Source organism: Amyelois transitella, chromosome 31 (assembly GCF_032362555.1).
Source record: "Amyelois transitella isolate CPQ chromosome 31, ilAmyTran1.1, whole genome shotgun sequence".
NCBI lineage: Eukaryota > Metazoa > Arthropoda > Insecta > Lepidoptera > Pyralidae > Amyelois > Amyelois transitella.
Window position 1 is genome coordinate 1,876,515 of NC_083534.1, and position 27,543 is coordinate 1,904,057.

Sequence of the window (27,543 nt, forward strand, 5' to 3'; positions counted from 1 at the left end):
AGAATTGTTAGCGATTTATTTCGCCATCAAACATTTTCGTAAGTTGTTCGAGGGAAGGCCGTTAACGATCTATACCGATCATCGTCCATTGGTACACGTTTTTTCGAAAATAGGTACAGAGTCAGAAACACCTCGTCGAACAAGGCAGCTTTTGTTCATAAGCGAATTCACAACGGACATACGACACGTAGCAGGCAGCGATAACGTGGTCGCCGACGCGTTATCGCGCGTCGCGACTATTTCCTGTCCCACAAGCATCGATTACGAGCAACTAGCTGAGTCGCAGAAATCTGACAACTACCTAGCGCAGCATGAAGCAGGAAACGTAAGTAGTAATAATGTTGTAATCAAACGTATACTTTTACCCACAGTTAAAAAAGAGGTGTATTGCGACATTTCAACTTCAAAAATAAGACCATATTTGACGGAGGCGTTCAGACGTTTAGCATTCGATAGCATACATGAACTTAGTCATCCTAGTATACGCACCACGCGTAAAATGCTATCGGACAGATTTTTCTGGCCTAACATGAACATTGACGTAGGCAGATGGGCAAAAAATTGTGTCAGTTGCCAAAAAGCGAAAATCACCAGACATACGATTTCAGAGTATGGCACATTTCAGCATGCACAACGCTTTGAACATATTCATGTAGACATAGTAGGGCCATTACCTACATCACCAGACGGATACAGGTACTGTGTAACCATCATAGACCGAGGTACACGGTGGCCTGAGGCTATACCAATCAAGGATATAACAGCAGAGACGGTCGCCAGAGTCATCTACGACAACTGGATAACCAGGTATGGATGCCCGGTCCGACTTACGACGGACCAGGGTCGACAGTTTGAAAGTCAACTATTTGCAGATTTGCTTAAAGTTTTAGGCATTAACAGGATAAGAACAACCAGCTACCACGCGCAGGCTAACGGCCTTGTCGAGCGTTGGCATCGCAGTTTAAAAGCGTCACTGATGTCTCGTTTAACCAATCAATCTTGGGTTGACGAGCTTTCGACAGTGCTGTATGGTTTACGCGCAGTAGGGCGCAGCGAAAACGGCATAAGCGCAGCTGAGTATACTTTTGGAAAAACACTAAGGCTTCCAAATGATTTTTTTAGCTCGTCGGAAACTATACTTGACGACTCGTATACGTATATAGAAAATATTCGTCAGTCAATTGATAAATTACGGCCAATTTCAAACACTCATCGGGATAATCGCAAATGGTTTGTGCATCCGGATCTTAAGTCATGCACACATGTTTTTGTTAGAGATGATACGGTGAGAAAGCCTTTGAAAGCTCCATACGATGGGCCATTTAAGGTAATTAGGAGGAACGAAAAAACATTCGAAATTCAACTACCAAATCGCCGTTCAGTAATTTCGATAGATAGATTGAAACCGGCATACTTAATTAATAGCTCAGACGTGCAAACACAGGCGCCAAGTATAGTTATCGACACGGGTAAGCAGATGTCGCAACCTAGCATCGCGACTGACCCGGCAACGCAGCGAGTTTCACGCAGCGGCCGTGTCATCAAAAAACCCGTACGTTTTACTTAGAAATAGTAAGTATTTTAGGGCAGATATTTTTTTTTCCTTCCGCAAAGATACTTTCTTCGGTCACAGTCATAACGCATCTTTGATCAGTTTCACTACTGCAATAAATATCTAATAGTCAATTTTTTTATTCAAAGACATTCATTCAACATGGGTCAATATTCAACTAAGTTAGAGGAAGTAAATTATACGCAAAACAACATAAATCAAGTCAACGATATGAAGTCAAAAATGGATAGTTTTAACGTCATTTTGATCTGCATAAGTGTCGGTACAGTTTTATGTATGGTTTGCTGCATTTATTTTTGTTTCGCGAGATGCACTAAAAGTACGAAGAACTGGTTGAATAAACGATTGACAGTATCTTTGGAGGAAGCCATTGAACAGCGATCATCACCAGCGCAGGCAGAGAAAGGTAAACACAGAGTGATTATCGCGTAAAGCTACCTACACCTGTGTCTGGAAATCGTTCAAGTTTATGTAATTTTAAGACATTTTTTTTATGTATCGTTTTTTTTTTTGTAGTCGCGATAAGTCCTTAAAACCCTGGCATTCTAAATTATAAATAACTTGTGATCATTGTAAAATTGTAGTCATAACATATTGTTGATATCCTATCGCTTTGTATAATTTAATTCGTAGTTCAGCGCAAATATAGAAATAACAGATGTGGAGACTTGTACACAACATTTTTTTTTTTAACTATTGTAAAATTTGTCGATTTTTGTGTAACAAATTTTAGGAGGGGTGTGATGTAGGGGTGTACACACTCAGGCATTTGCGCCAAATCAGCATTCCTGTAGCCGATAGCTAAGTAGAGCCAGTCGTCCCGTGTCGGCCTACCGACCAACACAACACACATAACCTGTACTTCTATACTCTGTGTAATTTGTGTTATGTGAACTTTATCTTTCGTTTTCTCTATGTACTGTATGTGCTAATTATAATTTCGGTACCAATATAAGCGAAGCTTTCGTGAACTGCATTGAGTTGTTTTACTGGAACACTAAATCCTTCTAAACATTACCTGGGAAGTGATTACCTTAGAGACAGTGAAGTTAATCATTCGATATAGACATAATAGTAACAGACTAACAGGGTGAAGCCAGACGGGCGTAATTTTATGAGTTGTGAGTCGCGTATTTTCGGTCGCGTAATTTCTGCTGCATTCGGTTTCATACAAAAGTGCAGTTTGCGCCACACGACGACGCAAAATGAGTTGTCTGTCGACTCACGCGCATAAACTCGACCGAATTTCTGTCGGGGTGAGGGAGGGGAGAGCGGTCAGCGGGGCAGCGGGTGAGGGAGGGGAGAGCGGTCAGCGGGGCAGCGCAGCGACAGTTCGTTACGGGATGCGTAGGTAGGAGTTTCTCGCTGTTCTGAAAAATGTTCGACACGGAAAAATTGATTTTTGAAGTGGAACAACGGCCATGTTTATGGAATTTGTCAGAAAAGTCATACAGTGACAAGTTTTTGAAACAGAAAGCATGGCAAGAGGTCGCTGAGAATTGTTTTGAAGAATGGAACAACTTGAGCAACGAAGACAAAGAAAAGAAAAGTGAGTATTTTTACCATATTTTTATTAACATTAAAATGTTATTGATATACAGGCTGCTTTAAAAATCACTGAAATGGTGAGACACGTACAAAATATTTTTATTAACATTAAAATATTATTAATATACAGGGTGTTATAAAAATCATTGAAATGGTGAGACACGTACACAATAGTTTCATACACAGAACTCGATGGCATGGTCAATTTACCTCCCCATACAAAATGTCCCAGTGCTAATCGCATTTTGTATGGAGAGTCAAATTTTTTTTCGTGATTTGGTAAATTCTGACTATGCCATCGAGTTCTTTGTATGAAACTATTGTTTACGTGTCTCACCTTTTCAGTGATTTTTGTAACACCTGTATTATATCTATACCGGCTGTATCTATATGCTGTATCCTATATTAAAATTACCAATAAGTAATTTATTGTAAAAGATCAGAATACAGAATTGATTCGATTTTGCCAGGGTAACGCTCCTACTTCACAAACAAAGTAATTTTTAAAAAAATCTCTGGTGACTATAGCAGAACTCGACGACCTTCTTCCATTTGAAATTTGTTGAATACATTGTAAAGGACATTTCAAAAACTCATCGTCAAACTTAGCCCCAACTCTCCTTCGCACGAAATTGTGCAAAACGCATGTAGCTTTAACTATATCAATGGCAAAGTCAGGGTTGACTTGCATTGAAGAGTGAAGTACCCTCCATTTATTTGTTAATATGCCAAAAGCACATTCTACACATCGTCGCGCTCTACTAAGACGATAATTAAAAATACGTTTGTTTCTATCTAGGTTTCTGTTAGGATATGGGCGCATCATATTTCTGTGTAAACCAAACGCCTCATCTCCAACAAAAACAAAAGGTTGGGGTTCGTTTGTGTAATTGGGCAAATTTTTGTCTTCCGGTAAATTTAAATCATTTCTGAAAAACTTTTGACCTAATGTAGACTTTCTGAATATAGAGTTATCGGATTCTTTTCCATAATCACCAACATTAATCGTTGTAAAACAACAGTTTGCATCTGCCACAGCCATTAACACGATGGAGAAGTATTTCTTATAATTATAATAATTCGAACCACTGTGTGAAGGTGATTTTATTCTGACGTGTTTACCATCTATTGCCCCAACGCAATTTGGAAAATTAGTTTTCTTATAAAAAAGCTCGGAGTTCGAATTCCAAATAGATTCATTCGGTTCTGGCATTTCATTAGGCTGAAGTACATTCCATATTTGTATACAGGTATGTTTGACGATATCATACGCAGTAGAACGCCCAATCAAGAAGTCTTCACTTATTGTATTTAAATCAATACCTTTGGCAAGATACCTGAAACAAAATGTAAAAATAATTAATTGAACACAATTGAAAACACTAAAGTTATATTTTATTACATAAATCAATAACATAATCATCCTATTAAAATTAATCTTTTGCTTTTCAGTACATTTTCTGCAAAAAAAATGGAAAACCGTAAGAGATTATTACACGCGTGAAAAAAAAAAAGAAAATGAAGAAAGAAGTGGTAGCGCAGCAAAGAAGAAGAAACCATGCCCGTATTTTGATTTATTGCAGTTTTTAAAAGTTACCAAACAGTCAAGGAACTCATTTTCAAATGTAACTTCTCCTGAAAACACTGATAATGATAACGATGACAGTAATATAACTGGCAACAACGACGATGAAGATCCTGATGAACAATCCAGATCCACAGAAGCAGACTCACCACTGTATCAACCGTCTACCAGCCAGCCAGCGTCAATGCAAAAACCTGTATACGAAAACCAGCCATCGACGTCAAAGCAGACAGTGCCATCGCAACCCGAGACATCTGTATCCCGAACAAAAAATAAAAAACAAACACTGACACTGTTTCAAGAATCTCTTCTCAAAAAGTTTGATAATGATGATGATAAGGATCCTAATTGATTATTTTTATTGTCTTTTTGCCGGAGATGTCCAAAATGACAGAAAAACAGAATTTCGAATTTCGCATGGAACTTATGAAAGCATTAAATAAAGTCAAGTACCAAATTCCAGAACAGCACACACAATCAAATTGGCCTCATTTTTCATCACCCTTTTCCGATTCCCACAGCAGTAATCAATACTACCCGACACCAGTAAATAGAGGATACACAACACAGGCAAATGAATATCACTCTAATGAAATAAATGAATATGATGAAACATAGAATACTGTGCAGCTTGTTCATTAATCTTTATATTTAAGTAAAATAATAATTAAAATACTTTAAAACTTACTTGAGTGTTATTATTAATCTTTCCTCTGGGCTGATGGCTAGTCTCATATTTGTGTCCGATTTAGTAATAAAAGGTTTTACGTGATGTAATAATTCTTGAAAAACATGTAATGGCATATGGTAGTAGTTTTTAAACATATCTGGATTTGCACATACACGTTCATATAATGTATGGAACTGTCCACATATCAGCCTCTCACTATTGAGTGGGTTTACCCAGCTTCTTTTTCTGGCATCATCTTCAGTATCTTCTGAATATGCTTCGTAAATACACAATATTTTCAATGGATCCATCGCACTTGATGACACAAACACCCCGTATCAACACTCGATAGCGACTGAATAAATTACGTCCATCTGGCAGCTCAACCGAAATTCGGTTGGGCGTAATTTACGCGGCCGAAATTCTGCGACTCACAACTTATAAAATTACGCCCGTCTGGCTTCACCCTTACTCCGCCGCCGTCGCCGACAACATCGAAGAGCGCATACAGACGAACGGCATGGTGTCGACGGCAGGGTACCACCGCAGCCGTCGACGTGTCGGCGGCAGCAGTCAATACGTCGACGGCTGCCGCCGATAGGCGGCAACAGCTGCCGTTGACAGGCGACGTTTGCAGTATTAGAATGCCGCGTACTAGTAGTCGTGGTATAGGAGCCAGTTGCAAAATGGATTCCGAGGAAGAAACACTGTTATTGCTTTTACTCCGCCGCCGTCGCCGACAACAACGAAAAAGAAAGATACGTTCAGTGTGGGTTAAAGAAATATTAATGTATAGAGAACAAGAGGGAGATTTTTATACACTCTATCCACGTTTACGAGAGAACGAAAAAAAATTTTTCAATTACTTTCGTATGTCAATCGCTTCTTTTGATGAGTTAACAACTATCTTGAAAGCCTCAATATCTCGCCAAGACACCGTGATGCGGAAAAGTATACCAGCTGAGCAAAGACTCGCCATGACATTAAGGTAGCTCATTTTGTGGATGCGTGACGCTTGCGCACTCTCCGTCTATTTGCAGTCGACTGACAAAATGGCGGACGAAACACGCAAGAACCGCAAACATCGCCACCTGTCGGCGGCAGCCGTCGACGTATTGACTGCTGCCGCCGACGCGTCGTCGGCTGCCGTCGACAGATGGCGACGGCTGAAGTAGACTCTGACGTTTACAACTTGCAGTTCGTCTGTATGAACCCTTAGAGCTAGTTCAGACACGGCGGATTCCGCGCGGTTTCAAACAGCGCGGTTGAACCGCGCGGATCCTAATTACATTAGCGCCTTACAAATCGTTCATACCTGTCCGCACGGATTGACAATCCGCGCGGCTCCCGCCACTCAACCGCTAGAAAATGAATTCGCGCGGTCGCCGCTCGGTTTTATTTACTTGACGTACCTAGAGGGCGTTCAGTTGCTCCGCGGAAGCCGCGCGTATCGGACGGTGACAATGGATCGCTTCGACACCGAGCTATTCATCGATGAGGTGGAAAAAAGACCTGCTTTGTGGAACATCCAATGTGCAGAATATTCTAACAAAACGATTAAAAACGGAGCTTGGCAGGAGCTGGTGGAGATTTTTGGAGAAAATGAGGATTCTTTGGAAAAGAAGGTTCTTTTTGGTCAGTAGACATTTAATTATACATTTTACCAGGGTAGTTTACATGTTTTGTAATAGACAGTCCACCCCAAATAACTGAAATGTGTATAACGTTGTTTGGCGGTACGTAACGAGCGCGGGAAAACTATCACGTTGCCACAGTAACGTATAGCTATTAACTGTAATATGTACAACCCACCAACGCGACGCGCCATCTTGAGTTTAGTTATTTGGCGCGAACTGTAACAATTTTAATTTCATATTTTCGTGTCTTGCCATTCTACACGACCCTCATTCACAAAGTAATTAGCATATTTGTCTCTAATGTTTAATGATGATGGTGTACCCCTTCCTGCATGTAATGTAATAAGATTACTCATTGGCGCAGTATGTAAAGTATCTTCATACTGTATACCATCTCTAGTTCTAACAAAATTGTGTAGCACGCAACAGGCCTTTATTATGTCTTCGGCAAAGTCTATATTCACGTTTATAGGCCTATGAAAAATGCGCCACTTGTTTGCCAGAATTCCAAAAGTGCATTCAATAAAACGTCGAGCTCTTGATAACCTGTAATTAAATATTTTTTTTTCGTATGATAGCCCTTTACCTGCATAGGGTAGCATTACATTTTCGGATAAACCAAACGCTTCATCGCCAACTATGACGTATGGCAATGGTTTAGGATCTGTTTCAGATATTGGTTTAGGTTTTGGTATGTGTAATGACTTTTCTATTAACCTTTTATAAAATGCTGAATTTTTAAAAATTGCAGAATCACTACTTTTTCCGTAAGATCCGATATCTATGAAAGTAAAACAATAGTTACTATCACAAAGTGCCAACAGTACTATGGAAAAAAAAGTTTTGTAATTATAATACAAAGAACCCGAATCTTTGGGTTTTGTAATCCTTATATGCTTGCCATCTATGGCGCCTATGCAATTGGGAAAATTTGCATATTTTTCAAAATCTTTAGCTATTTTCTTCCATATATCTTCGCTGGATTCAGGCATGACGTTTTTTGTGACTTTTTCCCACAGAGCTTCACATACTTCACGGACAATTCCTGTGATTGTAGATTTGCCAAGACGAAAGTTGTAATGTAGTTCTCCAAAGGAACAACCAGTACCCAGATATCTGAAAAATAAAATATTAATCTGTATCGTTTTGAAAGTCTGCCGGGTCCGCTAGTTAAAGCATAATGAGTGTCTTGAATTACCTAACCGCTACTGTATTTATATTTGTTAAAGATAGTGATTTCTGTTCCAGGTGTATTATTACAAAAAAAATGGAAGAACATCCGTGATGCTTATAATAAGGAATTCAAGAAAGGCAAATCAATTCCTTCTGGTTCTGGTGCATGTAAAGGTTCAAAATACATGTATTTCGACCGGCTTTCTTTTCTTCAGAAGACGATAGAAAACAAAGAAACTATCACAAACATAGATGAAGCCAAAAATGAAGAAATTCGGAACATTGACCAAAAGCTAGATAATTTTGTAAATGCACGTGAAATACAACCGGTACCCAATAAAAGGAAGAAAACTAAAATTACTTCAGAAGAGCGATTGGCTGACATATTAGAAAATAGTATTGAATCAAGAGATAAAATACAAAGACAGATACAAGAAAGTATGTCAAAGCAAGATGATGATGATAAACTTTTTTGCATGTCATTGTATAAAGAGTTAAAGAAAGTTCCAGAAAATAAACGATTGGCTACTAAAATTGAATTGCTCCAGGTAATACAGAAAGGGCAGAAATTACCATCGCCTATTCATATCACGAGCCAGCAAAACACGCCTAATGCAGTATTTTGGCAAAACCAACAATATTCAAACCCACAAGGATATTTCACTGGATATTCTACAATAGTACCAGGAGAGTCTCCATCGCCTTTATCATGCAATAGCACTGACGATTCACAGTCTTCTATAGTACAAAATATATATTCTGACGTATAAAATAAATATCTTACCTTAATGTGATCACGAGTTTTTCTTCTGGGGACACGCTTGACCTCATATGGGTATCATTAGATTCAATTTGTTTACTTATCATTTCTAATAATTCATCAAATGAATTTATCGACATTCTCAAATAATTGAAGAATTTTGGTTCAAAACTTCTTAATTTTGGATATAAAGTCTGAAACTGACCATGAGTAAACCGATCGCGTAATATTGGATGCACCCAATACTGCCGTTTCTTCTTTCTTTCTTTTTTACGGAGCAACAAGTACACACATATTGCTTCTTCGACTTCCATGATTGGACTGTCACCCTATGCGAATAACGGCACTCCGCATGTACATCCGCGCCTGTCTGAACACTTGCGTTTAGAACCGCGCGATTTGCATCTGCGCGGAATCCGCCATGTCTGAACTAGCTCTTAAGGTCTTCGCACATTATAACAACTCACCGGCGACTCGACTCTATGCTAGACATTGAAATTAAAGCCCTGTATCATATGTTCAAGGTTCAATTTCAAAAAATGATTATAAAGTAGTGTACAACGAGTGGCCTACGCATCGTACACTAGAGGTCAACCCCGACACGTTTGTCACGCAATGACCATACGTCGTCCACGCAACGACCACACGTTGTCCACGTAACGACTATGCGTTTGCGACTGACGCGTGACGGGCAACCATTTGCCAGCCCACCCGTCCGCCCCGTGCCTTCCCCCCGCCCGCCATCATTCACTATAGAATCGAAGGACGGAGTGCACTTTGGCGGTACACGGTGATTTTTCGAAAATCATGCAGAAAGAAAAGTTGATAGAAGAAGTGCGAAAACATCCGCTACTATACGACCTTAGTGATCCGAAATATAGTGACGTACATAAGAAGGAAAAGGCATGGAATGAAATCGCTATTGTATTGTCGCAACCAGGTAAGAATTTTTTTCTACTCCGGTACATTTATCTGTTAATTATATAGTCCCGAACACCTATATAAAAGCTAGTCTTATTCAATTGCAAAAAAGTCGATCTAGTCTTTTTTGCAATTGAATTTTGCAAAAACTAACTGTCATATGTGACTATACAACTTCCCGCTCTTAATTATGCGGTAATAGGCGGGTCCACACAGAGCGAGCAGCCTCGCGAGGCATTTGCCGCGCGAGGCCGCTCGGTCTATGTAGACGTGCCTCGGCCGAGGAAATCGCGTGTACCGCCGCGGGCGAGCGACCGAGCGTCCGAGCAACCGAGTGTCGGCTTTTTGTTTTGCTCAAAGGCGCCTCAGTCGTTTGCCGCGCGCACTCTGGACGCACGTGTATTTTGTTTCGTGCCTCGCTCGAGCTTAATAATTATGGATAAAGATCAGTGTTTGAAATTAATATCTCTCTATGGTGTAAACACCTGGCTATGGAATGCAAGATGTGTGTCAGAATGGCGGGTGTACCTCACGGATTTTAATATCTGTTTTGGATTAAAAACGTACCTGATGTGTACCTCAGTGTACCTATCCTAAAAATCTGTCAATCCGGGGTATGTTGGCCCAAAGGGCAGAATGTCCAATGTGTCAAAATGCCAAGGAAATAATGTCCTTTTGTTAAAATGTCCAGTGGTCTGAACATCCAGGTGACTTAAAACCAAATTGTTAAAAAGACAAACTGATATTAAGTCCATTTGTCAAAATATCCTATTGTTAAAATGCCCAGTTGTCATAACATCCATGTGTCAAAACAACATGTACCTCCTTCTATGTAAAGATTTTTAATAAAATAGGTACACCCGCGGTCCTGACGTCAGGACCGCGGGTGTACTTCTAGTTAGCATATGTAGGTAAGTTAACTGTATATGTAGATTTGGTACCTCTTGTGTACCTGCAAAAACAAATATAAAATAAATAAAAAATATTAAGGGAGCTGAGAAAATGAAAAAAAAAAATAAAAAAAAACGGAACTCTTATAATCCTATAACCCTAGTTTCTGTCTGTATGTAATTATACATTTATGTATAGGTACAGAATTGTTACATTCCTAAATCACAAAATATATTTTTATGTATATTACAAAAAAATATTTAAATCCATAAAGGTCACATTCTGAAATCATACGTATAGAGCTTTTTCTTACATTATTACGAAGATCGTCCTAACACTCCCATTGCTTGCCTCTGAAGGATACCTACATGAAAGTATATACTGCAGTAATGAACTAGATCATTTATACATAAACATTTTGTTGTTGATATATGTTAATTATAATTTGTATTGTGCAACTTCTTTTCTGTTTTGTTCAGAATGTGTCATAACTGGCCAGTTACAAAAAAAGAAAAAGAAAATTTTAAGTGTGCATTTGATTCTTTATTACAATGTTTAATCTAGTACATGTTAAATTGCTTTACTGTCTACAACAATATAAACTGTGTTTCTAAGTTAAAAAAATATGTTACATAACCTCGACGACGATTTTATGACAATCTTATAGATCGCGTGGTGAGATATTTTTGTTCGCTTGCGCAAAAGTTTTTAAAAATAAGTCATATTTATTTTATTAAAATGAAACGTGGTAATCAAAGTTGTGTACCGTTACAAGAGCAAAAACAAGCGTTTGTCAAATATAGACAATATTTAATGTTAAAAGATGACTTGCCTTCACCCTGTGATAAGATATTTCATAACATATGTAAGGATTTACAAGGCAAGATGTCTACAAAGGCATTGTATATATCATTAAAACGAAACTATGATTATTTTTTTGATTCTGAAAGTGTTGGTTTATTGTCTGAAGATAATAGTGATTCAAAGAGCAATAGTTTCTTAGCTTCAGATACTGAAGGTGCTTTAAAAGACGAAGACGAGGTCCCTAGTAAACATGAGGTATTTACATTTTCTCTTGATATGTATCACTGGGAAAAAATACAACCTATCACAAAATACACTGTACGAAATAAATTACAATCTAAGTCCAAAACTTCTCAAAAAAAATATGTTTTACCGAAACATGAATGGGCTCATCTCCTACGGGAAGAAATTTGGAAAAAAACAAAAATACCCTGTAGTTGGACATTTAAAAACCATTCCGTTAAATATGGCGATACAGTTACGTGCTATGGAACTTGTGTGCAATGCAAAGCGGATGTTAAAATACGAATCAATTGGCCAACGGATAAAATCATAGTTTGTGAAGGGTTTTTAACTAACTATGACAGTAGTCATCATCAAATACCCGCAAAAAAAATTAAAATGTCCCCTGCTAAGCGAAGAGAACTTTCTGAAAGTTTGAAGAGCGAAGAATCTGCGATCATTGTTCGTAATAAATTAGCGGATGAAATTATGTCTGTTGGAGATACTGAGCCATCAATACTGCCAACTGCGGGATGTTTGCGTCAAGTAAAATATGAATATAAACAGAGTCACTCCTATCATAATCATCCTATTTTGGCCTTGTGGAGTATGACAACAGTATTTCCTTACAATGAATTGATAAGGCATATTGCTTTGTACCCCTTTTATTTATACTATTGGTCACCAGCTCAAGAGAGATATTACGAATCCTATTCAAAATTAAATTCAACTGTTATAAGTTTAGATGCCACCGGCAGTATTGTAAAAGAGACTGGTCCGTCAACTGAAAAAATAATTACAAAACACATATTTCTATATTCAGGAGTACTGTATGACGTAAATAATGGAAAAAGTGTACCTGTTATGCAGATGTTATCTGAAAATCAGAGTTTGAATACAATAAATATGTGGTTAAAAGCTTGTTTGGCAAAAAAAAAAACCCTCCCAATGAAGTAATAGTGGACGACTCTGCTGCTATAATTGGAGCAGCGGTTAAGGCATTTACTCGTCACGAGACCACGAAAGATTATTTAACTTCATCGTTCAATAAACTAAATTCAGGCGCTAAAACGCCAAAAGAAACATATATTCGTTTAGATACTAGCCATTTCGCGAAAACAGTGTATAATTTATCTTGTCTTCAAAATGTTGACTCACGAGTGAAAGCCTTTTATTGTAAATGTATCCTGTACATTAAATCGTTAGATAATTATGACCGCTCAAAAGACGTGATCGCAGATGTAATAACAGTTTGTCTTCATAAATTCATAAAGAAGAGTTCAGTTGGCATACAAACATTGTTTGAAATTTCAATCAATTTCAGAAAACGAAAGTGTAAACCTTCTTGATAAGTTAAGTACTCTGTGTCAATTTAAATACTGGAAGAAAAAAAAGAAACCACTGCTAGTAGAATGTTATGAAAAAACCAAACATGAGATTATCCATTCATCTGCTCCTCTGGAAATGTTTACTTTGAATACTTGGGTCTCAAGCATAGAGTACAAGATTGAGATTAATTTAAAAGCCGTCAAACAGGCAAAAGCGTCTTACGACGCGAGTGTCCTCAAGTTTGAAATAATGAATGAAATCCAAGAGAAATATCGTGGATGGCACATGTTGTTCACTGACGGGTCGAAAAGTGATGAAGGGGCAGGTGCGGCTTTTTACGACTGCACCACCAATTTCTCTGAAGGTTTTAAGGTCGATCCCTGTCTGTCTATAATGTCCGTTGAACTCATTGCAATTTTAAAGGCAGTATCGTACATAAGAGGGCTGGGTATACAAAGATGTGTCATCTTCACTGATAGCAAAAGTGCGCTTCAACACCTGGCTCGATGCGCCTCTGGAAATAGCAGAGGTATATCGATAGCCTACGATATTTTGGCACTTTTGTATGAAGTAGTTCAAACCGATGTTGAGTTAAGATTGCAATGGGTTCCATCTCATATAGGTTTGGTGGGCAATGAGAAGGTTGACTCATTAGCAAAAGAAGCAAGGACCAGTGGTTCTAGCACTACTATTTCACCGGATTATGTAGAAAAGTTTTCTAAATTCAAAAATATTACCTACAATTTATGGAAAGAATATTTTAACCGTAGATCATTGGAGAAAGGAATTTGGTATAAAACGCTACAGAGTCAACCTCCTCAAGTGCCTTGGTTTAGTAATGTAAAACTTAGTAGAAATTTAATTAAAGTAGCATTTAGACTTCGTTCTGGTCATTATTTATGTAATAAGTTTAAATTTATGATGAAAAAATCAGATACTCCTAACTGTGAAAGATGTGGTGTTTTAGAAGATGTACAACATATACTCATTGATTGTATTAAATATAAGTGTGAAAGGGATCAACTAGTGAGAGAATTAATGTTAAACTACAATGATGTGGGACTTGCCCAGTCAATATTGTCAAAACCTAACTCGATAGTTGCAAGAAAATTTTACGAGTTTGTGTTTATATTTTCTCAGAAGTAGATCTCTTAATTAGGGTACGATAGGGCTGACATGCCATTAAGGAAAAAGCCCTGTAAAAAAAAAATAAAGAGAAAAAAAAAAAAAAAAATAAATTCATAAAAAAAGAGTCAAGGTGCGAGACTGCATTAAACACACTCAGAAATATTATACGCACAAACAAAGATATAGACACAATCACTTCCAATAAAGAACAAACTGAAGCAAATGCGAATTCCATTTTTAATGAAACTACATGCGAGAATCGTTCATTCAAAGATGTACTCGTAAAATCATCTGAAACAGAAGAAGTTTCGAATGTCCCTAAATGGTACAGAGATGAAATTGAAAAAATAAACTTGTTAGTATCTCTGGATGATGATGATGAACCCGATTGTCATGAAAACTTATATTATATGCCATCATTTTTACGAACATTAACTCGTTTAGTTAGTCAACTCCCACTATGGTCGAATATAATGATGCATGTTTATAACTCCACCAATACCGTGGCCACTTCATCCAACGTAGAAAGTTATTTTAAAACGATAAAAAGATACCTCTGCAGTATCCCCACAAAGAGCCAAAGATTGAGAGTTGATGAGTTTTTAAAAATTCATTCAGAATTTTTGGCTGGTGAAGTCAAAACAGCAATGACTAAAACAGAATTGATAAATACATCACAATCAACAATTAGAAAAAGTAAATATCAACGAAAGAATATCAGAGATCAGATCAAGAAATCAAACAAAGTTAAGAGAGAGTTCAAAGATGAATCAATTTTCTCAGAAAATCCTTCTCTTGTAGAAAATTGGAAGGGGTTAGGTAAACGAAGCATATCAAAACGTAAGATTACTGAAGAATATTCTATTATTCCATTACTGTTTAATGGAAGTAGAACAAGGACTGGTATTGAAGATGTTATGGTGACTAACACATGTGCATTCGATGCTGTTTCTCAAATAATTGCTGTTGGATGTGTTGATGGTTTTAATTTGAGCACTACAATATTAAATAGCGATAACATGTACTGTCAATTTATTAAAGCTATGATAGACAAAAACAGTAAGAAACAAAATTTGTACAAACAACGAGCAGAAATATTTTTAGACAAATTTTGTGACAACAAAGTTTCTAACAATAATATAACCCACATTAATTGTGAGTGTTCGGTGACATATATCTTCGAGAAAATATTAATGGAAGATTTATACAGTGCTGATCGTATAGAATTTTGTACAAACGAATCTTGTTCACTTAAAAATGTCAGCAGAAAAATTGCATTTCTTCCTATAGACACAAATATTTCTGAAAATATTTCTCTCCTGAATAAATCTGCGCAAGACTCATTATGCAACGATTTAAATATTGTTAAATGTCGCCATAATGATTGCAACGGAATACGGGCATTCAGTTATGTACTTCACAACACTGTTTTGTTTGAGTTAAATCAGTCCGAAAGTATATGTTTAGATGATGTGCCTCGTAGTGTAACATTAAATGAAAAAACATATACATTGCTTGGTATCGTTGAATTTTTACCTACGGGTCCTACAACAAATAATATAAAGAGTATTGGCCACTATAGATCTCATTGTTTCCGAGGCAAGCGATGGGAGTGTTATGACGATCTTCGTTATAACGTAACAAAAAGCCCTAAAAGTATGATTGCAGAATGTATCCTGTATGGACTTAAATAATTTTTATAATCCTACATAAAAATAAATTTTGTGCTTTAGGAATGTTACTTTTGCCCGCGGCTTCGCCCGCGCAAACGTATTTTAGATTATAAGGATACGCCATAAAATTTCACCCATTTTTTAATCCCGTATTGTGCGGGACTGTTTTAAGATTATATTTGATTTAAATTCATATGGCTTCTCCCGTCTTGTCCCGTCTTTTCTCGTTCTGTTCCGTCTCGTCCCAACCTGTTGTGTCCCGTCCTGCCCCGTCCAGTCCTATCCTATCCTATTTAGTGCCATCCTGCTTTCCGTAACTGATACGTATTTTTAACTAACCAATATTTAAGACTTCTCGCACTTCGACGCCTATCAAAAAACGAAGTTTCACACAAACTTCCAACCCTTATTTTTCGCCCTTGAGATGCAGTTTTCAAAATCCAATGTTTTAATGATTATTTCATACTAACTAAAATTCTAAAATTTCATGTGCCCGACGTTAAAATTGACGAAATTTCATACAACATACATTTCACCGCGATAGAAATGCAATTTTTAAAATCTTATAACTGTATTCGAACATAACAACATAACATCTAATGCGTCCAACACTAAAAATGACGAAGTTTCATACAAAGTTGCAACCCCTATTTCACCCCCTTAGGAATATAATTTCCAAAAATCCTTTCTTAGTGGATCCCTCCTAATTAAAATCTACTTTCCTGCCAAATTTCATCTTTATTGGCTCAGTAGATTTCGTAATTCCTAAGTGAGTGTTTTTCGCTTTTATATATATAGATTAAGATTACAAGTAATACCTTTAAAATAATTTATGTAAAATTCCATTTTGAATTTGCACACTATAACGCGGATACCTGTCAAACGCCCGCTGTGATGTCACGTGTTCCAAAAAATTGTCGAAGTTGTATGTAATGAATAATTATTTCGAAGTTATGTGGTAATAATATGGATTCTACATTTTATTAATATTGTGCGGTGCCGCAGTGTGAAAGTACAACTATTAAAACACCTAAAAACAATGCGGAAAATGTGGCTTCAATTCAGTTCAATTACCATAGCGGCTGAATATGGTTTACTACGAACTTTATGTTCCGTGCAAATATTGCACTTAACTGTGCACAATTTTGCATCTCAACGAAGTTGGACATATCCTACAGCATCGTCTCCAAATGACTGCCATACGTGTTCCAAAAATTTTCATATATTGTTAGTTATTAATACTGTAGTTATTTTTATAAAATAAAAAAGAACGTCGAAGAAACAAAATTTTTTTTTTTTCATTTTCTCAACTCCCTTAATATTTTTTATTTATTTTATATTTGTTTCTGCAGGTACACAAGAGGTACCAAATCTACATATACAGTTAACTTACCTACATATGCTAACTAGAAGTACACCCGCGGTCCTGACGTCAGGACCGCGGGTGTACCTATTTTATTAAAAATCTTTACATAGAAGGAGGTACACAGATTTTTAGGATAGGTACACTGAGGTACACATCAGGTACGTTTTTAATCCAAAACAGATATTAAAATCCGTGAGGTACACCCGCCATTCTGACACACATGAATGCAAGTGATCCTAATTATACAAATAGAGGGCTTAGAGAAGATGCCTGGTTAAATATTAGCCGCGAGATGAATATCCCCATTCCTGATTTAAAAAAGAAGATGGAGTCGTTGATGGGATCCTACCGGCGGGAAAAATCACGAGAAAAGAAAAGTCGTTTGACAGGATCAGGTAAGATGTATATATTTATTAATTGCTTTCACATTTACTACTAAGAACTATTATCTACTATTATAAAAACTTGTCACTTTTATCTTCCAGGTCGTGATGACGTTTATAAATCCAGCTGGTTTGCATATAATGCCTTTGCATTTATGTCTGATAGGAACGAGCCAGGTACCACGCGGGATACTATGGAAAATGTAAGTACATATAATATTTCTTATTGATAGTTATCTTGCCATGAGACAGTTCCATTCGTAATAAAATGTCTTGCTAGGTGGTCACGTACCTCTTTAGCATTATTTGCTCCCCGTCGTGGTATTTGTTGAATTGGTAATAATGATGTTGGTTCTGATTCATTTCGCCAACTACCTTCTACCATTTCCCCGTCATTTCCCACCACATCAAAAAAGCCAGGAGCTGCAAAGCTATTAGAGGATGTTCTCCGTAAATAGTTATACAAATGAATTGATGCTAAGACCACTTTTGTTGCTTGTTCCGGTTCCAATAACATTGGTTTACGCAAAACTCTATAAAGTCTATAATTAAAAATTCTTTCCTTTGAACCTCTTTCTGGATTGCCCTCGTAAGGTCTCATGGTGTATTCATTCAGCTGAAAAGCTTTGTCACCTAATATATAAAATGGTACTTTGGTAGAGTACGGTATTTGCAAAATTGTGGGTGATGGGATGTTAAGTTCTCTTTTTTCAAGTTTTTGATATAATTTTGTATTTTTAAAGACACCTCCATCAGAAATCCGTCCTTTACTCCCAACATTTACATATAAAAAGTTGTAATTTTCATCTACTAAGGCGAACAAAACTATACTTGAAAATGATTTATAATTATCATAGTCATTGCCACTGTTTATGGGAGACTGTAAAACAACATGCTTGCCATCCATCGCTGCTACAGCATGTGGGAAATTCCATTTATTAAGGAAACCGTTTGAAATTGCGAGCCACTCTTTTTCTGTAGCCGGCACCTAAAATTGATATAAAAAAGTATATATTATTTTACAGAATGAAACCGATACTAACGATGAAACAGTAAGCGCAACTCAACTCGCTCAAGACCCTTCACCTGACAACGACAATATTCAAGTTATGGAAAATCAGCAACAACAAGATGACACCAATAACACACAATTTAGAGTTGGAACGCAAGACCAGAGATCCAGAAAACGAAGCAAAAAAAGACCTGCGAAAGACACAGACGATTTATCGGACGAAACTCTTTCCGAAGCTTTCAGGATTCTCCAGCAGTGCGCAGAACCACAGCCAGCCCCACAGCCGCCTTGTGACTCGTATTCGGCATTTGGACAATACATAGCCAACGAATTGAGAAACTATGATCCAGTAACTCTGGCGCATGTAAAAAAAGATATATGCGCAATAATATTTCAAGCCAACACAGGAGCTTATCAACAATATGGCTATTATACACAGAACTATGCTAGGTCTATGCAACATCCTAGCAGTCATGCTTCATCTTACACCGATCCGATGTCTCCCTCACCACTACCTCCTCAACCAGCAATTACCTCCTTTCCGATGACTTCTCCAATTCAATCAGAGATTCCACTTCCCCCTTCCCCTCCAATGACTTCTCAAAATCCATCAGAGATTCCTCCTCCCCCTTCCCCTCCAATGACTTCTCAAAATCCATCAGAGATTCCTCCTCCCCCTTCCCCTCCAATGACTTCTCAAAATCCATCAGAGATTCCTCCTCCCCCTCTGCCTCCTAAATATACTAAAACATAATGCGAGCGACACGTTGAAATTGATTTCACTTTTCTTTCTTTTTCTTTTTTTGTTATTTGTGTGCAGTTACTGTGAAAGTTATAATTAAAGTGATTGGACTAAATTGAATAGATATTGTTTTTCTTTCACTTACCTTTACATAATCCTTTAAATGTTCGATGATGGCATCACAAACTTCAGGAACAATCTTCGATATAGATTGTTTCGAAATGCGAAAGAGATACTGCAAACTGGTATAAGAATCTCCTGTCGCTAAGAACCGTAATGTTAAAAGTAGCTTTTCTCTCACGGTTATCGCTCGACGCCAGTTCGTATCATTTCTCCGAAGTTTGCTTTGCAAGTTTGAACACAATAGATCCAACTCCTCTGCATTAATGCGTGCAAAATTTTTCTCCACTCCATCATTAATCAATTCTTGGTACAGTTCGTTTCCATAACATTCCTTTCCATTATATAATCTGTTTTTGTATAATGTCTGGATCCAATATTGTCTTCGTTTAAGTTTTTTTTGTCTTCTCTTTTTTATAATCCTATTTATAAGTATAAAAGCAACAGCTGCCACCGCAACACGTACGTGTGGTGCCATGATGTCTTAACTCTCAACTGAACGAACGAACGGCTCGGGCTTGCCGCGCGCAGCAGCCTTGCGATGATACCGAGGCTGCCGCGCTCGTTCGGGGACAGTTTCCTCGCGCGGCAAATGCCTCGCGAGGCTGCTCGCTCTGTGTGGACCCGCCTATTGAAATTAAAGCCCTGTATCATATGTTCAAGGTTCAATTTCAAAAAATGATTATAAAGTAGTGTACAACGAGTGGCCTACGCATCGTACACTAGAGGTCAACCCCGACACGTTTGTCACGCAATGACCATACGTCGTCCACGCAACGACCACACGTTGTCCACGTAACGACTATGCGTTTGCGACTGACGCGTGACGGGCAACCATTTGCCAGCCCACCCGTCCGCCCCGTGCCTTCCCCCCGCCCGCCATCATTCACTATAGAATCGAAGGACGGAGTGCACTTTGGCGGTACACGGTGATTTTTCGAAAATCATGCAGAAAGAAAAGTTGATAGAAGAAGTGCGAAAACATCCGCTACTATACGACCTTAGTGATCCGAAATATAGTGACGTACATAAGAAGGAAAAGGCATGGAATGAAATCGCTATTGTATTGTCGCAACCAGGTAAGAATTTTTTTCTACTCCGGTACATTTATCTGTTAATTATATAGTCCCGAACACCTATATAAAAGCTAGTCTTATTCAATTGCAAAAAAGTCGATCTAGTCTTTTTTGCAATTGAATTTTGCAAAAACTAACTGTCATATGTGACTATACAACTTCCCGCTCTTAATTATGCGGTATTGCTGTGTTTGTTATATTTAATCCCTAGTCGTAGAAAAAGTTTTGTATGCGACGTTGCATTAACACTCACCACGCCACTCACCATTTTTGAACCCTCTTATACAACTATTGCATAAAATACTATTAACATAATTAATTTCTATTTGTGACGTTTTCAGTGTTGGTATTGAGTTATTGATTTTGCCATAATCTACAGAAATTCAACTATCGAACAAATAAATATGTGTGATTCTAATAGATATTAAAAATAATGTTAAAACTTTTAAGTCATTTCATTAAAGTACATTGTTGAGAAAATTTAATTCAACCTGTTACATCCAAAAAGTATGTAGGTTATTGTACAGTTAACAGTACCTACGATTTTCTACTTGGACACTCCAAAAATCTTGGTTTATCGTAAAAATTAGTTTTTTTCACATACAGTAATATAAAATCCCAGAATTTACTGATATAAAATATTAAATCTACGTCATATATATATTTTATTTTTAGTTTGGGTTTCTGTATGTTATAATAAAGTGCCTTACGTATATTTAATATAGGTAATCAGTAATAAAATCCCACCTTAGTATAGAAACTTGTTTAATATTCTTAATAAGCCAATAATATTATAACCAACTTCTTACGATTATTACATATTAATTATCCATGATCTATATTAAATGCTGCCACGGAACTCGTCCTTCGGGAGATTGAAAATAAGTTGCAAACATATCACGAGTTTCAAAAGCAGATGCCGAAGATTCACTTATATCTTCTGGAATTGTACTTAGATTACTTAGTAATCTCTGTTCATCATCATTATTGGCCGAACTCTGCCTTGTGTTGAGTTCATCATCGGATGTTATATTATAACACCGCATGACATTGTGTAAAATACACGTCGCAAAGACCACAATATCAACATATTTTGGGTGTAAATGCAAATTCTTATTATAAATTCCAAATTTTTGATATAAGATGCCGAACGCGTTTTCAACTACTCTGCGAGCTCGCGATAAGCGATTATTGTATATTCTTTCCTTTTCTGAAATGCCACTTGAACGTGGATATGGTCGCAATAAATTCCATTTTAAAGGAAACGCTTCGTCGGCTACAAAAACATGTGGCATTATTATTTCAGTACCAGGTAATGGTGTGGCAGTTGGAATATTAAATGTATTCATTTCAATCGCTCTTCCTAATCTTGACGATGCCAAAATTCCGCCATCACTATTCTTGCCATAGGCCCCTATATCGACAGCTATAAATCTGTGTTTATCATCGACGATAGCCATGAGGACGATAGAGAAGTGTTTTTTATAATTAAAAAATAGCGAGCCGCTGCTAGGAGGGGCAATTATGTTTACATGTTTGCCGTCGATGGCACCTATACAGTTTGGAAAATTCCATTTTTTATTGAAACCATCTGCGATTCTTTTCCAGTCTTCGGTAGTAGGTGTGGGCATGAACTTCCCCTTCATTGTATTTATAATCGCATTGCACACATCTTTTAATATCGACCGGATGGTACTTTCGCCTAACCGAAAGCTTGAACTCATAGTCCTAAATGAACAGCCACTAATCAAGTACCTGAAACAACCAATTTTTCTTTATATTTATATTATTTTGTTACAGCGTCAGAATGTAAGAAGATATGGCAAAACTTAAGGGAATATCATAGAAGAGCCATTAAAAAGAAAGCATAAAAAATACATAAAAAATCTGGGTCTGGTACAAAATCTAAGCCCTACAAATATAATCAAGAGATGAGCTTTTTGAAGCCAATTATTAAGCCAGGTGAAACATATGACAATAATCCAAATACAAGAGATGAAGCCCAAAGAGAAAATGCAGATCAACAAGAAAATCAGAAAGAGAAACACTTAGAATCATCATCAACAAAGAAAAGAATGGATAGTGGCAGCGTATTGGATGATAAAATGATGAAACTTGTTGATCATCAATTAAACACAATTGGAAGTGATGACCGTAACATGAATTTTTTTAACCCTTCGTAAGCTTTAGGCCGTATCCGGGCATGTACTAGGAATGCTTTGTTCCGGATCCGTCCAAATGCACTCGTCGTAGTTTTTACACAAATATAATATCTAATAACAAGAAATAAGGTGTTTTATTATTTGAAATGTATTTCTAACGAATGAAGCCGTCATAGACAACTGTCAAATATGAATTTCATCCGTTCATTTAGCTAACCAAGTCATTTCAAATTGTGACTTCGTTGTGTTGCAAAGTGACTGAAGAACGTGTGAGAAAACTCGTCTTTTTTGGCTGTAATTACAAACAGGTATGTAAATGTTTTTATTTCGTTATTATATAGTTACTTTCGAAGCAATTACGTGTAAAAGTTTATAGATTTAGTAAAAAAAGAAGGATTTTAGCTTTTTCAAAAGTAGATGGAGTGTGTTACATATTTCTTTCGTGTTAGTTTATGCATTATATCCAATACCTCTGTAATGGATATAATTGGTTTTAGATAGTAAATTTATTATACTATTGAAATACACTAACTTTTTTACAATAAATACATGGATTTTGTAAATATCTTATATTTTTCAAGACTGAGAATCCGTTACACGCACACATACGCACTATGTCCGCCATCTTACTTGTGTCGTACACTGTCTGTGTATTGTATCGCGACGCTAATATACAGCATGCTTTCAAAAGCCTCTGTGATTTATTCATTGATTGAAACTAAATCTACGAAATTTATTTTATTGGTTTTAGTCAAAATGTCGTTTGGTTTTGATGACATGATGTCATGATAGTTGGGAGATGGTATACAGGATCTACGCTCCGGTAACTCGTATCGCGCTGTGTTTTAGCTCGTTAGTTTTGTCTCCGTGAGCACTTTCTGATGAAGTGACATCGAGGGTCTGATGATGCAGTCGGAAGGTGGTATACAGGATCTACGCTCCGGTAACTCGTATCGCGCTGTGTTTTAGCTCGTCAGTTTTGTCTCAGTGAGCACTTTCTGATGAAGTGACATCGAGGGTCTGATGATGCAGTCGGAAGGTGGTATACAGGATCTATGCTCCGGTAACTCGTATCGCGCTGTGTTTTAGCTCGTTAGTTTTGTCTCCGTGAGCACTTTCTGATGAAGTGACATCGAGGGTCTGATGATGCAGTCGGAAGGTGGTATACAGGATCTACGCTCCGGTAACTCGTATCGCGCTGTGTTTTAGCTCGTCAGTTTTGTCTCAGTGAGCACTTTCTGATGAAGTGACATCGAGGGTCTGATGATGCAGTCGGAAGGTGGTATACAGTATACAGGATCTACGCTCCGGTAACTCGTATCGCGCTGTGTTTTAGCTCGTTAGTTTTGTCTCCGTGAGCACTTTCTGATGAAGTGACATCGAGGGTCTGATGATGCAGTCGGAAGGTGGTATACAGTATACAGGATCTATGCTCCGGTAACTCGTATCGCGCTGTGTTTTAGCTCGTTAGTTTTGTCTCCGTGAGCACTTTCTGATGAAGTGACATCGAGGGTCTGATGATGCAGTCGGAAGGTGGTATACAGGATCTACGCTCCGGTAACTCGTATCGCGCTGTGTTTTAGCTCGTTAGTTTTGTCTCCGTGAGCACTTTCTGATGACATCGATGTCTGGTTTGAATACATGCTAATAATTTTATTTTATTGACAGATTAAAATGGAACCCCAAACCCCAAGTACTTCCAGAAGCATGTTTGTCGGCTTGGAGGTGACTAGAACTCCTCAGGGATCCCTTATTCGGGGCAGAGATGTAGTCTTGGAGACATCTGGATCAGGGAGGATTAGAGTATGTTATTTTCCAGTTTTGTTAACTTTCCCTTTTACTTTAAAAACAAAAACTGATTATTTCGTATATTTTATTACAGCCTTGGCGGCCCCAAAATTTATCTGTGGAAGGCGAAGCCATAGAGATCGTGGATGAGTTGGTCCATGGCGGCGAAAAAGTAGCTGCTGTAAGAATGGTTTTCTTTTTTTTGATAACTTTAGTAGATGTTCAACTTTTTTTTAACTACCAAGATAATAATATGTCGAGATGTATACTAACTTATTGCTCACTTATTGATGTCTATTGTAAGGATTATCGAAACAAAATATTACCTATTATCACAACATGCAATGTTATTTACAAAATAATTATTTTTTAGGTACCAGAGGAACGTACGAAAGGTCAGCCGCGTAATCTTTTTGGCCGAGAACCTGTAAGTTTCATTTTCATAACACTCTTTGAAAGTATAAATTACTTGCATTGAGAAAGGGATTTTTATTTATTGCCGCTCTCATCGTGCACCGGACTATCTGATAGAAATCTAGTCCATCCAGTAACTAAGGTAATGTAACTAAGGGTGTTTGGTTTGTGCTTCAATAACACAATTCTGCTAAAATTGGCAATGCGGTATGAATGTATTGTAACTTCATTGATATAAAGGTGTTTGGTGTATGCTCAATAACGTAATTCAGCGAAATTGGCAATATGGCATGAATATATTGAAAGTTAATTGAATAAAAATGAACAGGAATCTCTATTCCTGTTCATCGTTGGGATACACTAATTATTCCTTTTTATAAAAATATTGTGGTTGGCATCTCTAACAATACCCGCTTTTGTTATGTTTGTGTGTATGCTTGCATGTGGTTTAGGGTTTGGTTTTTTTAATAGGATGAAGACATACTGGATCCTGAGCTGGCTGAAGAATTAGCCATCGACTCTGGAAGTGATGAGGATGCCGAGGAAGAATTGACTCTCGATCAGTTACAGCAGATGTTGGAATCAGATGACGATTTTATTGAAGATGAAGTTAGTGAGGAGCCATTGACTTGGTCATCTGATTTTAACGAATTTAGAGGGGTCAGGGAGGACTTCAACGAAGAAGCTGGTCCTAAAATTGAGGGAACAAGTCCTTTAGGCTTGTTTACTCAAATTTGGGACCAGCCTCTGATGGATTCTATTGTCCACGAAACGAATCATTACGCTTGGGAAACAATAACCGGTTTCTTTGAAACCGGAGACTCCATGCCAAGTAAATCTCGCATGAACGACTGGGTGGAAACTTCGGTTTCCGAACTATATAGGCTTATAGGTGTGATGATATTTATGTCAATATGTGTAAGAAGTAGGTTAGAGGAATATTGGATGACGGGTGTGATGGGTATGCCGGAGTTTCGAAAACTGATGTCAAGGGATCATTACGTAATGCTCTTAAAATTTTTGCACTTTACTGATAACAACAACATACATGTACAGGGGCGTGATAAGAAAATAGCTAAAATAAAACCTATTATAGATTATTTAAATAAAAAATTCCAGTCCATTTACGTGCCTCACAGAGAAGTATCGATAGACGAATCGTTGCTGCTTTGGAAGGGTCATTTAAGCTGGAAACAATGCATTCGTTCCAAAGCAGCTCGATTCGGTATCAAAAGTTATGAACTCTGTGAGGCCGTAACTGGATACGTAGTAAATTTAATTTTGTATGCCGGCAAAGGCACGACAACTGCAGAAACGGTTTACGGGTTTACTACATCCACTGCCAAAATAGTCCTTGAGCTTTTCAAGAACTATTTAGGCAAGGGATATACCCTGTTCATGGACAATTTTTATAATTCTGTTCCTCTGACCCAATTTCTAAAAAAACATAAAACTGACGTAGTCGGTACTCTGAACCGTCGCCGAAAAGACACGCCCGTAGAAATCCAAAATTTGCAGGATAAAAGGATGGCTAGGGGTAGTGTGGTAAGTAGACACTGTGGTGATGTATCCGTCATAGCATGGAAAGATGTGAAGCTTGTCACCACTGTATCTACTTACCACAAAACAGATATGGCTCCAGGGCACAGGGCTGGCCAACCCTGCTCCAAACCAGTCGTGGTCCATGAATATAATAAATACATGGGAGGCGTCGATCTCAAAGATCAAAAGCTAAGCATGTATTTATTAGAAAGAAAGAGGGGAATCAAATGGTATATTAAAGTTTTTAGACGTCTTTTAAATATATCTATTTTAAATGCATATATTATATATTGTGCTAACATTGGCCAGCATAAAAAAATGACTCACCGCCAATTTCGTTTCAAGCTTGCTGAAGAGCTCTGCTTAGAATTCGGACAAAACGTCTCCTCACGTTCGCGCCAGGTCCCCATCCCCACCTGTAGCAGGCTGAACAGGGATTTTAATCATTTCCCTGTTCATAATGAGGTGACCGAGGAGCGAACCAAAAAACAAGATAAATTTAAGAGGGGACGTTGTGTTAGATGCAGGCAAAAATGTAACATCGCGTGCAGTCATTGCACGGTGTATATTTGTGTTGGCCAATGTTGGCTTGAGTATCATACTTTAGAAAATCTATAGTTTGTAAATTACTTCTGTAGTTACATATATATAAAATATATAATTAAATATTATCTATTTATTTATATTAGTTATATATTTATATAAAATGTGTGATGTAGTAGTCAACACACCAGACTGCTACTTCCAGGTCTCGGGTTCGATCCCCAGTCAGGTCAAGTTGGTAAATTATCTTTTTCATATTGAACGCATGCGTGTTTTGAGTCCAAACATGCTTTGTTTAAAATTTAAGTTGACGTCATTTAGAGACACTGCTGCAGTGCAGTTTGGTGCCTATTCTTCTGTTATCCTATTCTTCACTTGCGCTTCTGAATTTGTGTAAACTTTTTTGCATATGAATATTCTGCAGACTGTTTAAATAACACCCTTTTAAAACGTTGTTGTTATCAGTAAAGTGAAATGATGG

At 37.5% G+C, this 27,543-nt stretch overlaps 7 protein-coding genes across 7 annotated transcripts; 5 read left to right on the top strand and 2 right to left on the bottom strand.

The window, feature by feature from the left end:
- Nucleotides 1–530: 530 nt before the first annotated feature.
- On the bottom strand, nt 531–9,260 carry LOC132903893 (uncharacterized). Its single transcript, XM_060953372.1, has 4 exons — nt 8,971–9,260; nt 6,942–8,129; nt 5,395–5,847; nt 531–4,458 (listed from the first exon to the last, which is right to left on the bottom strand). Exons 1-2 carry the CDS (start codon nt 9,258–9,260, stop codon nt 7,247–7,249), a joined length of 1,173 nt encoding a protein of 390 aa, XP_060809355.1. The 3' UTR covers nt 531–4,458; nt 5,395–5,847; nt 6,942–7,246.
- Nucleotides 2,951–5,393, top strand: LOC132903903 (uncharacterized). Its single transcript, XM_060953383.1, has 2 exons — nt 2,951–3,122; nt 4,574–5,393. Exons 1-2 carry the CDS (start codon nt 2,951–2,953, stop codon nt 5,056–5,058), a joined length of 657 nt encoding a protein of 218 aa, XP_060809366.1. The 3' UTR covers nt 5,059–5,393.
- Nucleotides 6,611–8,977, top strand: LOC106143086 (uncharacterized). The gene is made up of 2 exons (XM_013345058.2): nt 6,611–7,011; nt 8,262–8,977. Exons 1-2 carry the CDS (start codon nt 6,840–6,842, stop codon nt 8,954–8,956), a joined length of 867 nt encoding a protein of 288 aa, XP_013200512.1. The 5' UTR covers nt 6,611–6,839; the 3' UTR covers nt 8,957–8,977.
- An 8,299-nt stretch (nt 9,261–17,559) lies between the features above and the next one.
- Nucleotides 17,560–19,569, top strand: LOC132903897 (uncharacterized). The gene is made up of 3 exons (XM_060953376.1): nt 17,560–17,675; nt 17,766–17,866; nt 18,689–19,569. Exons 1-3 carry the CDS (start codon nt 17,573–17,575, stop codon nt 19,427–19,429), a joined length of 945 nt encoding a protein of 314 aa, XP_060809359.1. The 5' UTR covers nt 17,560–17,572; the 3' UTR covers nt 19,430–19,569.
- On the bottom strand, nt 17,860–20,015 carry LOC106134042 (uncharacterized). The gene is made up of 2 exons (XM_060953369.1): nt 19,563–20,015; nt 17,860–18,651 (listed from the first exon to the last, which is right to left on the bottom strand). The coding sequence occupies exons 1-2, from the start codon at nt 20,013–20,015 to the stop codon at nt 17,887–17,889; spliced, it is 1,218 nt and encodes a 405-aa protein (XP_060809352.1). The 3' UTR covers nt 17,860–17,886.
- A 4,217-nt stretch (nt 20,016–24,232) lies between these two features.
- Nucleotides 24,233–25,551, top strand: LOC132903904 (uncharacterized). Its single transcript, XM_060953384.1, has 3 exons — nt 24,233–24,578; nt 24,658–24,744; nt 24,937–25,551. The coding sequence occupies exons 1-3, from the start codon at nt 24,450–24,452 to the stop codon at nt 25,039–25,041; spliced, it is 321 nt and encodes a 106-aa protein (XP_060809367.1). The 5' UTR covers nt 24,233–24,449; the 3' UTR covers nt 25,042–25,551.
- Nucleotides 25,187–27,309, top strand: LOC132903825 (piggyBac transposable element-derived protein 4-like). The gene is made up of 2 exons (XM_060953085.1): nt 25,187–25,192; nt 25,449–27,309. The coding sequence occupies exons 1-2, from the start codon at nt 25,187–25,189 to the stop codon at nt 27,135–27,137; spliced, it is 1,695 nt and encodes a 564-aa protein (XP_060809068.1). The 3' UTR covers nt 27,138–27,309.
- Nucleotides 27,310–27,543: the final 234 nt, after the last annotated feature.